The sequence below is a fragment of the Microtus ochrogaster genome, chromosome 1 (assembly GCF_000317375.1).
Source record: "Microtus ochrogaster isolate Prairie Vole_2 chromosome 1, MicOch1.0, whole genome shotgun sequence".
Taxonomy (NCBI): domain Eukaryota; kingdom Metazoa; phylum Chordata; class Mammalia; order Rodentia; family Cricetidae; genus Microtus; species Microtus ochrogaster.
The window spans coordinates 83,035,692-83,052,985 of record NC_022009.1 but is presented as its reverse complement, the minus strand read 5'-3'; the positions used below and the strand labels follow the sequence as shown (position 1 = coordinate 83,052,985).

At 40.6% G+C, this 17,294-nt stretch overlaps 1 protein-coding gene across 1 annotated transcript in view; it reads left to right on the top strand.

The window, feature by feature from the left end:
• Lamb1 (laminin subunit beta 1) overlaps positions 1–17,294 on the top strand; it is a 66,196-nt gene that overhangs the window by 47,045 nt on the left and 1,857 nt on the right. The window contains exons 24-31 of the mRNA XM_005343881.2: positions 5,221–5,590; positions 8,268–8,452; positions 9,275–9,516; positions 12,029–12,232; positions 12,796–12,940; positions 14,738–14,945; positions 15,135–15,276; positions 16,523–16,699. Coding sequence (XP_005343938.1) covers positions 5,221–5,590; positions 8,268–8,452; positions 9,275–9,516; positions 12,029–12,232; positions 12,796–12,940; positions 14,738–14,945; positions 15,135–15,276; positions 16,523–16,699 — 1,673 coding nt within the window. The remainder of the gene's footprint in view (positions 1–5,220; positions 5,591–8,267; positions 8,453–9,274; positions 9,517–12,028; positions 12,233–12,795; positions 12,941–14,737; positions 14,946–15,134; positions 15,277–16,522; positions 16,700–17,294) is intronic.

The following is a 17,294-nucleotide window of genomic DNA, read 5'->3' as shown; positions in this document are numbered from 1 at the left end:
GATGGGAGCTGGAATCAGTTGTCCTTCAACTTTCATTCCAGACTTGAAGCTTTGTTACCAAGGTCAGAAAAAAGAAAGGGATTGGAATGTCAGAAAGATGAAAACTGCATATAAAAGAATGAAAGTATTAAGATGTCTTTGCTATCGAGAATAGTTTTTTTTTTTTTAATATTTGGAGACTGCCATGGCACACATAAGGAGGTCAATAGACAACTTACAGGGGTCAGTTCTCTCCTATCTTGTTACTTCTGGTGATTAAACTCATGGTCGTCCCTGTAGCCCTTTGTTTTTAGTGAAATGGTAACTTCCATGCAAACTGTCAGCAAATCTTTAACTTGTGGTGATGCTTATGGGCAAAGCCATGGGGTAGGATGTGGTAGGAAGTGGGGGCAGCAGATACCCACTACTTGATTCTCAAGTTGCATCATTTCTATGTTCAAAATCAGAAAGGGAACAGTCATAGTAGATGCACAGTGAAAAGTGAGTAGGTAGGCCTGACAGGATACACCTGTAATCCCAGCCCTTGTGGGAGATAAATAATTCAGAGCCATTCTTCACTACATAATGAGTTTAAAGCCAGCCTGGGCTCCATGAGGTCTTATCTCAAAAGGTGCTCTTGCCTAACCTGAAGGCTCTTAATGGGCTATTTGGGGAAAATGGGGTATATAAATTTTCAAAGAACTATTTTAGTACTGAGCACTTTTTAGGTATAGTATACACCCCTTCTTAATTATGTGGATACAACAAATAACCTATGCAGATGAATATAGCCTCTGTTATAGCTGATGGATCTCAGGCTCAGAGGTTAAGTGGCTTTCCCAGAGCCATACCTCTAATGAGGGCAGAACCAGGACCACAGGCAGGCCTGTGGAGCCCAGGGTCCTTGCTCTTGCCACAAGTCTGGTGCTCCTGCCAGCAGCTGGTGTTGAAAGAGAGGAAATGATTATCCTAGCTAGAAGACAACACAGACATCATGTCACAACATGCCTATGAGAAGGACCCTCAAGAAATGATTTTAGCTTGAGTTCTGGGAAGGTTTGGTTTCACCAGGTAGTGAGATGCTTTAATGTCAAGTCAATGAAAGTGGATTCTGTTTAATGAGCAGAAAGAGGAGGCTATAAGGAAGCAGGAACCTTACATGTCCAAGAAATAGGTACATAGGTGAATTTCCATTGTCAGAGAAGTTGGTTAATGTTTTCAGTGGTTTTTAAGTCTGTGCAGTATTGTTTGTGGATCTACCTCTTAGAAATCATGATTTAAAAAAAAAAATATCAGGGCTGGAGAGATGGCTCAGTGGATAAGAGCATTGCCTGCTCTTCCAAAGGGCCTGAGTTCAATTCCTGGCAACCTCATGGTGGCTTACAACCATCTGTAATGAGGTCTGGTGCGCTCTTCTGGCCTATAGACATACACACAGGCAGAATATTGTATATATAACAAATAAATAAATAAATATTTAAAAAAATAACAGCCTTAGTAACAGAACAGCATATATACACAGATAATAATGGAGTTAGGTTTTTGTCATTGTTGCTGTTGATATTTTCTTTACTAGTTTTTAAAATACACATGATTAACACTTTTTGCATATATACGTACATACATACACATACACACACCACACACACATACATATATACATACATATAATGGCCAGTTTGGTTAAAACAGCAATAACAAAAACCCAGATTGTTCAAATGTAAAAGTTACATCCTTTGGGCAGGTTTTATTCCCAGGTATTGAATCCTTAGCCATGACAGCAGCTCCACTTCATGTAGTAACATCCACCTCGTATTCACTTTTAGCACATTTCCAGCATGGTAGTCTTTCTGCCTGTGATAGCAGCTGTCAAAATGCTGTAAAAGTAGTTGCCAGCTATAAACATACTCACAGAAAACATGGAAGAATAACATTGTGATAGTTCTTCAGCAGTGACAGGTATGCAATGGATCTAGTTCCAGTGAAGGCATCTGTGTTGCCTTTATGGCCAACATTTTGTCAAAGGAGATATAGTTGTTAACTGGATATGGGCAAGGTCAGCATATTTGAAATAACCACAGGCAGCAGATGTCTGAGCAGTTTACATCCTGCCACAATCAAGACCATAGACCACTGTAATCCTTCCAAAAGGTCTGAGCAGTACACGAATTCACATAAATGTGTTTTAAACTGTTCTATCCCCTAGTACCACACCAGATCAAACAATATAGAGTTATTTTAAGGGTTAATCCAAGCAATCATTTGAACAGTATGGCAGATCCTACCCAGAAGTGAACACATCTACTGTCTACCACTTAGAAGACCATATCTGTTTGTCCCTCAAATAGGCTCGCTCTTTCTTTCTTTCTTTCTTTCTTTCTTTCTTTCTTTCTTTCTTTCTTTCTTCTTTCTTTTTAGCAGCCAGGTCAGATTATCACAGGTAAAACCTGCTATGATTAATTAACCAGAGACAGTCTATCTTTCATTCATCATCTCCTTCCATAAATCCTTCATCTTCAAATTTCTTTACTTCATTCATTCTATCTGGATAAAGGGATTCCCTATCTCTATCTAAGTGATAAGAGATGTCCTGTTTGTCGTAGAGTTCTTTGTATTTGTTGTGGCAGACATCACAGGTAAGTTTCCAAGCTTCTATAATATCTAGATTTTTTTACTCTGGAGAGAGACAGAGTGAGCAAGAGAGAGCACACATATGTGTGTGCACGTGCAAAGAGACAACCTTCTCTGCCTTTCCTTAGGAGCTGTCCACCTTGTTTTTTGAGACAGGATTTCTCATTGGCCTGGAGTTCACCAACTGGGCTCAGCTAGCTGGCCATCAGTCTCTAGGAGCTATCTCCCAAGGGCTGAGTTATAAGCCATCACTCTTGACGTTTTAATGTGGGTACTATGGATCAAAGTTAGGCCCTGTGTTTATACACCAAACACTTTACCTAATGCACTCTCTCTCCAGTACCCTGGAGCTCAGCTCTTCTCCTGAATATCATACTCAGTATGCAGTTCTTATTAAAGGGCCTCAAAGGTACCCAGATTGGAAGATCTTTCAGGTAACCTGGAAACTTCTCTGTGAGCAATGAGCATGCCACCTATGGTTCCCCAGTATCCTTACATGGTGTAGTCTCATAGTCTGAAAATTCAAAGGGGCAGCACATATTATTTCCTATATAGAGAAATGGAGGTGGCCCACGTGCATCTCTAGCTGTGTTAGGAGAGTGCCAGCCAACTTCAAAAGGCATAGTTGAACTCTGTTTATGGGGAAACCAGTTAACTGTTCAGAAACAAGAAATCTTAATGAAACTAGGGTCTGCAATTTCAACTTTTTCAATACAGTCATCACTTAACAGGTGTGTTTGGTAGTATTTCTGGCAATTTCTCAGGTTAACTTTCTGTTCCTTGGCTTTGAACTTCTCAGAAATACCAATAACGCTTTTTTAAATTTTTTGTTTATTTTTGTTTTCTATGCATTGGTGTTGTCTGTGTGAGAGTGGAACTGGAGTTACAGCAGCGAGCTGCTGTGGGTGCTGGAATTGAATCCAGGTCCTCTGGAAGAGCAGTCAGTGCCCTCAACCACTGAGTCATCTCTCCAGCCCTACCTATAACAGTCTTATGCTGATAGTTCCCTGACCTGTGTTGCCGACTTTACCATCAGCAAAGACTTTCCAGGACTGGATATGCAGCCTTGATGGCAAAACCGGTCTTCTTGTTGACCTGTTGATGACACTAGTCATATATTCTGTTGGTCTCTTCCTTTCTACTGAAGACTATTTTGATATTGCAATTTAAACATTTTCTTTAATTACTCAAAATTAAAGTCCCTTAAATAATCACGTTTTGTTGTAGCAGCTACACTGAGTCACCAGCCCATCCAGAAACTACCTGGCTCCTTTAAAACACTAGGTTACTTTGCTTCTTGTGTTGTGTTTTACAGTTCTACTAGATGGTAGGATCTTGGGAGAAAGCTGCATATTACCAAATGAAATGGAAACTTGTTCTTAAAACTTAACAGAAGTGTTATCTGAACTCTTCCTATTCACTTGAAAAACTGACAGACGTAGACTTGGCCAGGCCTTTCCCTGGTCTTTTTGGGTCTCTACACATTCCACTGTAAGAACCCACAGTGAAATGATTTAAAGCAAAGTTCGGCCTATTGCACGCCTGTGACTTTAATATGCTGCCTGCTCATCCAACTCCCCTGGCTGACCTGGAACTCAGATATCTATGCCTGCTGGGATTAAAGGCGTGTACTACCACAGCTGGTTTAAATCTCTTTTTAATCTTCAAAAGGGACGATAACCTCACAAACTGACCATGAGATTCTTTAATTTTTTTTTTTTTTTTGGTTTTTCGAGACAGGGTTTCTCTGTGGCTTTGGAGCCTGTCCTGGAACTCACTCTGTAGACCAGGCTGGTCTCGAACTCACAGAGATCCGCCTGCCTCTGCCTCCCGAGTGCTGGGATTAAAGGCGTGCGCCACCATCACCCGGCAGAGATTCTTTAATTTTTAAGGAACGTAGAGAACAAATGGTATAGGAATCATACCCAAAGTGATTGACAGCTTAAGCGGCTTCTGGTTTGATAAATCATTGCCTAAAAAATGGAGGGAAACAAAATGTCTGGTGCTTAGAAAGTTGTGATCTGGGGATTGTTCATTTTAGGTTTATTCATTTTAGTTTTCTGTTGACCAAGTTTACTGCCTGGTACTCAGTGCTTTGTTTTGTGAGCAGGTAAGTTTAATTATTCAGGTGCTATTTCTTTAGGATAAGGCTTCTATCACATCAGGATGTAGTCTGAATCGTCTATACTGCTGTTGGAGGTGGGAGCTCAGACTCAAAGAGATGCAGAAGTGGGATGGAGGCCAAGATGGGCTCTCAGAGACGCAGAGTTGACTCCTGGCTTGGTCTTTTCCATGCTGTGAGACTTGAAATAGGTCATGTAGTGTTTCTACCTTGTTTCCATTTCAGAGAAATGGTGATAACTATTTTGCCTAGCCCATAGGGATGGTGTGAAAATTAAATGGTGTGATATATATAAAACATGTCTATAATGCTTGTGCTGTATCTGTTGATTTTTAAATTACCATTACTCTTATTAAGAAAGAGTCATCAGGGTTGAGTCATGTATGCTAAGTCAAGCCACTGTAGGCTGTAACAGTTTGAGGATTTTAATTGCCTAGTTTTGTCACTGATGCTTTTAATGTCAGCTAGCATTTCTGTTTCCTTTCCAGCCTGTGATTGTGATCCCAGGGGAATTGAGACCCCACAGTGTGACCAGGCCACAGGCCAGTGTGTCTGTGTGGAGGGTGTTGAGGGTCCACGCTGTGACAAGTGCACCCGAGGGTACTCGGGGGTCTTCCCTGACTGCACACCCTGCCACCAGTGCTTTGCTCTCTGGGATGTGATCATTGGTGAGCTGACCAACAGGACCCACAAATTCCTGGAGAAAGCCAAAGCTTTGAAAATCAGTGGTGTGATTGGTCCATACCGGGAGACCGTAGACTCTGTGGAGAAGAAAGTCAATGAGATAAAAGACATCCTGGCCCAGAGCCCAGCGGCAGAACCACTGAAAAACATTGGCAATCTCTTTGAGGAAGCAGAGTAAGTAACTAATAAGCTGAAAACCACTCATGAAGGTTTTTCAAAGTTTGAATAACCAAGATTTCTCAGGGTAGTACTTCTGCTAGGTTTTCTTAGTTCAGTTACTCCGGCTCTGGGCCCCTTGCTTATCAGCAGTGTTCAAGATGAGTAGAACAAGTGTGAGTTCAGTGTTCCACTTCTGTCTGTTGCAGCAAAGCTGGATTTGAGGCAGAAGGTCCGTAGAGTCTCGGCTTTGATATGTATGAGGCTTGTGAATGTGGGTAGCATGTTCATTCCTGAGTCTCTCTCTTGCCATTGCCCAACAATGATTGATCTATGCAATGATAACACACTCAAAGAAAAATTATGACCCTAAATTGTCATTTTAAGTATCGCTAATACTAGGGAACACCCATGGCCACAGATAAGACTCTTATTCCCAAATTATTTTTCTGTTCGGCTGCTGTCCTATGAAAGGCACCATTGATGTAACCATGAAATGCCTGCACCAAAGCAACCTCCTCATTGGGCCTTCTCTTGATATTCATTTCTTTGATGCAATACTGTTTCTTTGTATCAATTAAAGCAATATGAATTGAGTGGAGATACAATTGAGGGCCATGTTTCTACCCTGTATCCTAGCCTTTTCCCTGCCCTCACTATTTCAACTACTGTTAAAAGGAACCCCAAAACAGCAAGCAGTAAGACTTAGGAATTGAAGGACAAAAAGGAAAATGGAGACGGGTGTGGTGGCACAGGCCTTTAGATCTTAGCACTAGGGAAGCTGAGTCAGAAAGATCACAAATTAGAAGCCAGCCTGGGATATATGGTGAGAACAAACAGAACAGCAACAAAGAATGTGTAAATACACTCTTTGGGCTGGAGAGATAGCTCAGCACTGAGAGTCCATCAAGTCCTAGGTTTGTTCCCCAGTTCAGCAAAAATATCAGTATATTTGAAATTATTGCCTATTTATACATGTGTAGACATGTTCCTGCTATGGTATACTTACAGAGGTCAGCAGGCAGCTTTTCCCAGGTCATCAGACTTCGCAGTAAGTACCTTTTTACCTGTGGAACCGTCATCTCACCAGCCAGGTGAGATGGTTCAGCCAGGTTTATTTTAATAGCAAGATTTTGAGACCTGAAAAGAAGTGGAAGCCTTTGGAATCAGTCAGTTAATAAGAGTGAAACACTGGGGAAAATTATCACCAGGAAAATCATTCTACAAATCCTATAATCTTTTTCAGTGCTTGTTCTTTGTGTTGGGTCATTCATGGTATCCTTTCAGCTTAAGGAGCATTAAAAAAAAATACTTATTTATGTATTTGGAAATTCAAGGTATACCCAAGCCTTGGAGCCCATGTAGAACACAAAATGTGGCAGAGCCAGTTCTCTTCCTACCACATGGGTTCTGGGGTGGAACTGGATTTGTCAGGGTTAGCAGCAAGCACTTTACTGACTTGACCATCTCATCAGTTCTTAAGTAGCATTTAAAAAAAAAATGCCCAAAGTTTTAGCTTTTTTCCTCTTAACGTGTGTGTGTGTGTATGTGTGTGTGTAGGTGTATGTGTGTATAGGTGTGTGTGTGTAGGTGTGTGTGTGTGTGTGTGTGTGTGCGTAGGTGTGTGTGTGTGTGTGTAGGTGTGTAGCCTTTGTGCCATGGAGCACATGTGGGGGTCAGAAGACAACCAGTGGGTAGTCAGTTTCTCCTTCTACCGTGGGGCTCCTGGGGATCGAGCTAAGGTTGTCAGGCTAGTAAAGTTTTAACTGCTGAGCCATTCTATTGGCCTGTTTTTAGAATTTTTACACCTTACATGTTTTGTTGTTGATTTCTTTAAGAGACAAGACAGGGCCTGTATAGTCTGTTGCTTAATGAACCCAGATTCTTGATCTAAGGTGGTTGTCCTCCCTCAGCATCCAGAGTAGATAAGAAAAGACTTGCCAGGATGGCTGCTGGGTGATTTTACAGAACTTTACAGTGACTATCATATTTTTGAGAAGACATTAGATTCTTTGAGGTGAGCCAGTAATTCCCAGGGGTCATGTCTTCTTGAACATTCCTCTGTGGTATGTGTGCACACAGACATCATATATACACAAGTAGGAGAGGAGATGGGTCTCGAGTCTGTGTTTCATTCTCTAGAGGTGATCACTGCTTTTCAGCTTTTTCTAAATAAAAGGGTATTGTTTTGTGGACAGAAGAGACTTCTCTGAATGCAACTTTGCGTGGAGCATAGAATATTTGGGAAGCGCTTCGGGTGGCTCCTGCTATCTTCATGATAGGGTGCAGGGCTTTCTCTCATCACATCCCATCTTGAAGGAGAATGCTGAGGTGAGGTTCAGAGAAAAGGGTTTTGGCAGGTGAGTGGGAGACATTCTTCGGCACTGGGTCTTGAGTCTGTGACTTACAGGGCCTGTAGCCGCTTAACATCGAGAGCTGGCAGCCTACACTGACCCTTGCTCATTTTACATCAGAGTCTTGGAACCCTCCACCACCACTACCACCAAGGAGCTGAGGCTTCACTTGTGTTTTTCTCCAAAGTATTTGGTGACAAGCTGTTAGCTCTAATTGTCCTTTGTAGGAGTAAATGTAGAACATAGAGGAATTTGGTGAAAATGGAGGGAGAGGAACTATACTAGTGGCCAGTGTGGTGAGATTTGACAGTTTGGGCCAATTTTTACTTTTCTTTTTACAGGAAATTAACCAAAGATGTTACAGAAAAGATGAGTCAAGTAGAAATGAAATTATCTGAAACAGCTTCACAGAGCAATAGCACAGCTGGACAGCTAGATGCACTGCAGGTAGAGGCAAAGAGCCTTGACAAGACTGTGAAAGAACTGGCTGAGCAGCTAGAATTCATCAAAAACTCCGATATTCAGGGTGAGGACTTGTTGTGCAGGAATCTCAAACTTGGATAATAAATAACCCTCTTAATACTTCCTAAAAAATGGTTTTTTCTAACAATTTTAAATCTTTTGTTATTTTAGTCTTTGGCAAAATGGGGCTTAAAGTTTTTGGCTTTCCAATATAGTACCTGGAAGCAAGGTGTAGCACAGGCTACATTGAGTTAAAATGTGGTCCATTTCCCAATTTAACTCCCTACCCTTTCCTTAGCCTTGTGAATATTAAAAACATTAAGTTGTTAATTCTGCAAATCCTTTCACATTTGAGATTACTGCTTACTTAAGAAGTAACTTTTGAAACTATTTTCCTTACTAATATCATGGGCTGTATAAGACTCTCCCCAAAGAGCAAAGGTAAAAATACATTAATGACACAATTCTGCATTATACATTTTGTTTTTGTAGGTTCCCAAAGCCAAAATTTATTGTGTTCTTTTTTGCATATAATAATCATTTTAATAGACCCAAGTAGATAAAAAGAAAGAGTCATCTGGTTATCTCCAGGCTGCCCAACACCGGGATTTAGATGTTTGACTTTGTGTAGAAACAGCATGTGCATGATAGCTTAGTTTCTGATTTTCACCCCAGTGTTTGGCATCCTCCATATTTTGACCAGGTACTAATGGGACAGAAGAGATTTACTGTTCATTAAAGGGAATTTCTACTTCTAAAATTTTTTTCTTGAATCTTAAAGCTTTATAATATCATTCAGGGCCACAAAATACCAAATATGGGCCCTGGTTGGTTAAGAACCAGGAACAAGGAGAATAATTGTAGGCAATCTCACTTCTTGCCCTAGGTGCCTTGGATAGTATCACCAAGTATTTCCAGATCTCTCTCGAGGCAGAAAAGAGGGTGAATGCCTCCACCACAGATCCCAACAGCACAGTGGAGCAGTCAGCACTCACCAGAGACAGAGTAGAAGATTTGATGTTGGAGCAAGAGTCCCAGTTCAAGGAAAAACAAGAGGAACAGGCACGCCTTCTGGACGAACTTGCCGGCAAACTGCAGAGTCTAGATCTGTCAGCTGCTGCTGAGATGGTGAGGCTTGGGATTTGGTCTCATTTTCTGTGGTCTCCCAGGAGACTGAGAAAACAAACAAAAACCTTCCACCTTGTCTTTAGTATTGCATTTGCAAACCTGCTGAGGTGACTCCAAGTGCTCAAGGTGCTGGGGTACAGTGTGGGTTAGCCAGAGCAAGTGCTTCCTAGCTACTCCTGCCTCTAGCTGTACCTCTGTGCGACCACCAAGAGTCAGGACACCCCCCCCCCATCGTCTGTATTAGCTGAGGGGCTTCTTACTGAGATTGGACCCTTTTTATAATGTGCCCTAAAACAAAACAAACAAACAAAAAAAAACTTGCATGTTTTCCTTTGAACTACAATATCCAAGTGGAAGAATCGAGACTTGTTCGGAGACAGACTTTGCCAAGTGTTTCCATCAGTGTTGGCTAACATCCTTTGTTCCAGTAATATTACCTGGTAAGGATTAAAGTCTGAACTGTCCTAGAAAGCAGATTAATTTCTTAGATGCTTTTAAAAAGTAACTCTGGAGCCATATGAAACTGAGTAGTGAGCTTAATGAAAATCAGGCAAAAAGCCAAAAGAAAGCCAAGCCAGTTTTTTCCTCCAGTTTCCTTATTGTTTTTCATGGGAGGGAACCAGAGAACTGAGAGCTAGTTTTACTTACACACCAATATTATTTTCTAGTTTTTCTCAGCCTAGACAGAGGAATTTAAGAATCAGGTAGAAAGCCCACAAAGAAGACACCCATTTATGGGGTTTGGGGTACCCATGCCTACCAACCACCCACTTCCAAGTTCTTTCCATTACAAAACAACAACCTAGCAAGCTGAGCTGCTTCTAACTTACTAAAGATGGTGAAAAACTCTACTAACCATTCCGTGGTTGCCATAGTCCCTCTTGCCCACTACCCACATGCAGTCTGAAATAGTCAGCAATTTTATGGATACCTGCAAGGTTTAGAATTCATTATTGCATGATGCTTTAACACACAAATTTCTTTCTTCTTTTTTTTTTAGTTAGGTTTTCTTTTTTTTATTTTTTATAACACACAAATCTCTTAACGCAATTTTGTTGAAAAGAAAAAGAAGGCCTAGCTTCAGCATAACTTACACATAAGACTGCACAGCTTCCCACATTTCTACATAAAATACTAGTTTTCTTCATGTTTCAGGATTCCTTCTTTACAAATCCTAATGAGAAAAATTAGTCATTTAAAAAATCTCTACAAATTGCAGTGAGGTACAGCTAAGCTTGCTAATGGGATTCAGCTTCTTAACGGAGGGCAACTCAAGAGTGGGCAGTATGTAGGTGTGAAGGAATGGCTCTGGCCTTCTAGATGAGCATCCTGTCTGCAGACTTTTCTGATAAGACACAGTTTGTTTTCTTACTCTTCTTGTCGTCAGTACCCTATGAAAGATTTCTGTGGGCTCTGTACTGCCATTTTCTTGTGAAGGGTCTTTCCATCTTCGTGTCCCTCAGGCACTTCTCATTCTTCGTAGAGAAAAGCTCAGCCATGCTAGTTTTTATCCCTGCTCATGTTTGCTGAACCATAGCAGATCTACTGTGTTGCCAGCCTGTTTCTAAAAACAGCATCCATAAGGCTCTAAGTTCAAGTCTTGAGTAGGACTTTTTTTCTTCCATAGCAAATAGACTATAATTACTCTAAAGTGTTTTATGGGCTATAAACCCGATATGTGAAAGATCCATGTTTTAATTGTTAGTATATGTGGAATTATAGTTATTTTACAATTATTTGGACCAAAGAGTTCACAGTATCTCTACTAAAAACACTGTGTCTTTAAAACAATACTTTCCTGTTTGGAGATATTCTGGTAATTGCTTCCCATTGCAGTAATCCCTGCCTCTCTTCAGTACAATTTCCATAAAAGTGCTAAATATAACTTTCTTCCTGCACAGCCCTTTCCTATCATACAGCATGCTTGGAATTTCTGTTTGCATCTGTGCGCCATAGCCATGTGAAAGGACTCAGTGCTAGACGGGTGGGGTTGTTAAAGGGATGTGGAATAGCAACATCCACCTTTGTTCATACAGACTGTCTCCCTTGCCATCTGAAATGTTCTAGAACTTTCGTCAGTTCACTCCTGCTTCCCCGTCTACATTAAATCCTCAGTACTGTCTGTCTGTCCTTTGGCAACTTTTCTCACTACATCTCATCTGTTCTTGATGATGTGAGTTACATGTCAAAGTTATGTACCAGATAGCAGACCATATTCACCAGAGTACTTGGTGCTGGGCCTAACCAGTTTCAGAGTACCTTCCCATCCCAGTCCAACTCAGTTCTGACTCTCATACTGATAGAACTTGATAAAGCAGAACTCATATGCTATCCCTCAGCATTTGAGTAGAAGGCATGGAGATAAGTTCAATGGAAGCAAACTGGCTGGCACCTACATTGCAAACACTTTTTAAGTATCCTTGCCGAGGACCACCTGTGTTCTCTGGGTCACCCAGCTGTTCTCCTGCTGACTTACCCTGAACTCCTGTGCCTGACCCTTGGCTTATTGCAGACCTGCGGAACGCCTCCAGGGGCCGATTGTTCTGAAAGTGAATGTGGAGGACCCAACTGCAGAACTGACCAAGGAGAGAAGAAGTGTGGGGGGCCTGGATGTGGTGGTCTGGTCACTGTGGCCCATAGCGCCTGGCAGAAAGCCATGGATTTTGACCGTGATGTTCTGAGTGCCCTGGCTGAAGTGGAACAGCTCTCCAAAATGGTAAGTCATTTAATGGACTCAGGTTTTGTTGTTTATTGGCTTGCAGTTGTAGAGAGGATTTGAAAAGAAAACAGTTCCACATGCTGACCAAATTCACTGACCATTGTGAAAGCTGATGTTTCTGCGTGGTCAAAAAGGTGGCAGTGAGGTTCTTATTCCGACTAAGAATTTACTTTCTCTTCATGGGAATAACATGTATGTTAGGAGAAAGCAGCATAAATTTTAGATTAATAATTTGAGAGACTGTATTATTGTTGTACCTCACAATTGGGCAATGTTCTAAAGTGTCTCATACCCTTCTTAGATCGCCAAGTGTTTTAGAGAAGCCAAAAGCAGTTTTGAAACATTTTTAATGCTAGCCCTAAGAATACTGAACAGAAATTTCAATTCCTGTGCATATTGAGTGCTTTTAGTCTACATAAAAGCACAATATTTTGTTTAAAATATTTAAAATAGGAATTTGTTTCTGTGTTTGTCAATAATACTTTTTATACTGTTTGACATCCTGGGCTGCTTTAGATAGAGCAAGATACTTTCATACACGGCTTATTCTTCATGTTTAGGTCTCTGAAGCAAAAGTGAGAGCAGATGAAGCTAAGCAGAATGCTCAGGATGTCCTATTGAAAACAAATGCTACCAAAGAAAAAGTGGACAAGAGCAATGAGGACCTGAGGAACCTCATCAAGCAGATCAGAGACTTCCTGACTGGTAAGTAGTGTTTCTGTTTTATGAGACTTTCAGATATTTGTTCCTACAAAGTTCTGTTTGAGAGGCAACAATTACTATCTATGTTTCAGTTAAAGTAACAGAAAATATCCCTGTTAAGACTTATCTTCATTTCAAGCCAAGCATGTAGGTACATGTCTGAAATCCCAGTACCTGAAAGGTAGAAGCAAAAAACAGGCATCAGAATCACCATTGACTACATAGAAAAACTACAGGAGATGCAGCCTGCCTTAAAAAGGCGGGGGCGGGGAGAGCATTTTAAGAAACAATTGTATATATGTACATATGTGTACAAAGATGCCCATGGAGGCCAGAAGGGGAAATCAGATCCCCTAGAACTGGCATTGCAGGCATTTGTAAGCAGCCCAAGTGAATGTTATCTCCAACTCGTACTTTGATGAGCAGTAAGCACTCTGAACTCTGTAGACCTCCTTTTCTTAGAGTATATGTTGTAAATAACCTTCCCTTGTGTTCTGCAAGCACTGCCACACCAAGTAGCTACCAAGAAGCCAAAACATTGACCCTGAAAACTGAATTACAACTTCTATCATTAGGACCTTGAAGGAGATACTTTTGCAATGCCCCCAAGCCTGTGTCATCTATATTCAGAACCTCACAGTCAATGTTTTCTGTGGAGAAAGAAATCTCTAGAATCTGGTCCAAATTTTAAGTTTGATTATAGTTCACATGCTATCAACATGGATACTAATTGGCTGTAAGAAAACTTATAATTGAATCAGAATTAGTCAAGAAGAGTATTTATGATCTCACATAATAGTCCAAAAATAGTGTAACTTCATGGGTCTGGACTCATTCACTTTGCCTCTTCTTTCTTTCCTACCAACTACATTCTTGAGATGGCCCCATCATTACAAATTGTAGTCTGACATGAAGACACTGGCTGATGGAAGAAGAGGACCCCTCCCTACTCCTTTGCTAGCCCTTTTAGGAGGAAAGAACCCTTTAGGCATTTCCTTGCATCTCTTCAGAAATTAGCCATGGCCCATACACAGATGCCACTGGAAGTGAAATGTGACTCTAAAAGTGGACTAATGGGAACTTGGTGTTCATTTGATCCAAGGAACACTGTCCTGTTGAGAGAAATGACTACTAAAAACTGCTTCTCAATGACAATTGGAAACATGATGTGGAACCTGTGACTCAACCATGTATTTTTTTTTCCTCCCTGTTTAAGTCCTTTGGGGTCCATATTTATGTTCTTAGACAGTCAAAAAATAAAAACAGATCTGACCTATATAATTAAAGCTTAACAACACATAGGAAAATCAAGCTCCAGAGTTTTGCTGAAAATAGACTGCCTTGATTCTTGTTGCACTCACTCTCCCTTCCAGGATTTCCTAAATTTAGATATCTGGTAAGGAATATCATGTTTTTGTTGTTGTTGTTTTTGAGATTAAATTCTCAACGCAGTCCTAGCTATCCCTACTCACTTTGTAGATCAGGCTAGTCTTGAACTCAGTCCTGCCTCTTACAGATTATACCAACCTCATGTTAAGTGTGAAGCTTTGTCACCTTGCAGCCCCATCTTTAAATGCCAGCCTCAATTTTCCATAACCTGAAGCCACAGTTAACCCACAATACTCTCCAGCCCAAAATGTCTTTCAAAACCTGTGTGGTTCCTCCTCTTCCATGACCTCTCCAGCCTAAAGCATGGAGGGGCTTGTCTCTGAAATGAGAAGATTATATCCTTGTAACCTTGCAAGTACTGACGTGCTGCAGCTGAGTGAACCAGCCCTGATTTTTGTCTTGACTTTTCAGAGGATAGTGCTGATCTGGACAGTATTGAAGCAGTTGCTAATGAAGTACTGAAAATGGAAATGCCTAGCACTCCACAGCAGTTACAGAACCTGACAGAAGACATTCGGGAACGAGTTGAAACCCTTTCTCAAGTCGAAGTTATTTTGCAGCAAAGTGCTGCTGACATTGCCAGAGCTGAGATGTTGCTGGAAGAAGCAAAAAGAGCAAGGTATCTGAAGACACATTGGCAATCTGGGTGGGTGGGTGGGTAGGGTGTCACCTGCTGTAGCTAGCCTGCTATAAAAGAGAACTTTAACTAATGAAGGGTCTTCCAGGAGGATATGCTTTCAAAGAAAATGCTATTTTCCCAAGAGAAAAATGTTTTCATATTAAAAAGCAGTGTTGTTCTTTTGCTCAGCAAAAGTGCAACAGATGTCAAAGTCACTGCAGACATGGTGAAGGAAGCGTTAGAAGAGGCTGAAAAGGCCCAGATTGCAGCAGAGGCGGCCATCAAACAAGCTGATGAGGATATCCAGGGAACCCAAAACCTGCTGACATCGGTAAGGTATTTAGAGCTGAGCTGTATGGGGAAAACACTCACATGATGTTATTTAAGGACAAGAATTCTTGTAACACTAAAGATTATTTTGTAAAAATAAATGTAAATTATCTCTTAGTGGAAAATACTTGTATGGGAAAAAAATAAAAGGGCTCTGAGACACATTAAACCCTTTTATTTTTCCCTCATCCAAAGTGAAAGTTTGTCCGAAACTAAACACTATTGCTTCAAAATTTTAACTATTAATTAATTTTAATTATTTACATTTTTTCAAGTTAATGGTACATTTTAGAGGTTGAGAATCTTGAGTTTGATTTGCAAATTGTGGCCTGTTTCTCTGCCAACATTAGCTTTGTTAAACATTTTGCTTTCAGTTAGTTTTGTGGGTAATACTAAGTTTTGTGAAACATACTAAGCTGCTTCTAGGTTTTAAAAGACAGTGTTCATCCTTCCGATGAGATCAATTATAGACCCTTACCAGTGGTCCAGGCATCTTTTCTTCTGGGGTAACTCAGTGTTCCTAGTGTTCCTAGTCTCTGTGTCTTCAGTTACTAGTTAACTCCCACTTCACTACCGAGCTGACAGGAATTTCTAAAAAAAAAAAATGACTGGAAGCTATCATTTTCCTTTCACAATAATCTGGAATTTTTATTGGAAATCCCTTCTCAAAGTTGCTCAGTTGTGAATGTTCTTTAGCTAAACACATCAGATTGCCTGAAGGTGGTTCTTAACATCAAGAAAAAATTCTTTATCAGTCGTAGCTTAAAGCTGGGCAGTGGTGGCACATGCATTTAACCCCAGCACTCAGGAGGCAGAGGTAGGTGGCTCTTTCTGAGTTCGAGGCCAGGCTGGTTTAGAGAGTAAGTTCCAAGACAGCCAGGGATGTTACATAGAGAAACCCTCTCAGAAAACAAACAAAAAATCGTAGCTTTTAGATCAGCAAACAAAAGTGAAATATGACACAGAAATGACTGAAGCTGGGCACTTTATCTAAGCCAGTGTTCTCAACCTTCCTAAAGCGGCAACCCTTTGTTGTGGTGACCCCGAGCCATAAAATTATTTCATTGCTACTTCATAGCTGTAATTTTGCTGTTATGTATTGTAATGTAAATAAATAATATGCAGGATATCTGGTCGCAACCACTGATCTAAGCTATCTTTAAACTGTCAATGCTTTTGGTCTAGTGCAAACCAGCAGAGCAGCCTCAACTCCCCTTAACTTGTAATGATTAACATTACACCTGTAGATTGAATCTGAAACTGCAGCCTCTGAGGAAAGCCTGACCAACGCCTCCCAACGCATCAGCAAGCTTGAGAGGAATGTGGAAGAGCTTAAGCGCAAAGCTGCCCAGAATTCTGGGGAAGCGGAATATATTGAAAAAGTAGTATATAGTGTAAAGCAGAGTGCAGACGATGTTAAAAAGGTAAGTAAATATTTGTAACATCATAGCTAAGTTGATAAATAAGAACTAGTTTTTCACTTTGCCTTCCTTGACATTAATAGGATACAGATATCCCAATGACTTATTTTAAAGTAGCAGTCTTTAGAGATACATGAGAAATAATGAATTATGGGATCCATTTGTAAACTTAGACCCTCAGATCTCTAAACTTAGGGAAAATGGAATTAATGGGACCTGGAGTGGTACTCTAAAAGCATACACACTAGACTGGTATTTCTGTTCTGTAGCTCACAGAGAAAGGTCTTTACGACATAGCGAAGAGCTGGCCACTTGAGAATAATTTAAAGAGAGAATGGGGAAAGCTTAAGAGTCCCCTCCAGAAAGGAGCAGTAGGAAATCAAACCTCACTTCTTGCCAGGCTTGTTTTGAATTCACTGCCTTTTGCTTCTCATTGAAAGGCACTGTATTTAGCAGATTTCTGGTTTACACATATATTTCATTTCTAAATTTACCTCCAAAGACAGCTTTTTAAACTTGGGAGTAGAGTCAGGGTTGTTAAAACTGCTACATAACCTAATTCTGATTTCTTCCTATTGGAAGGAGAAAAAAAAAAAAA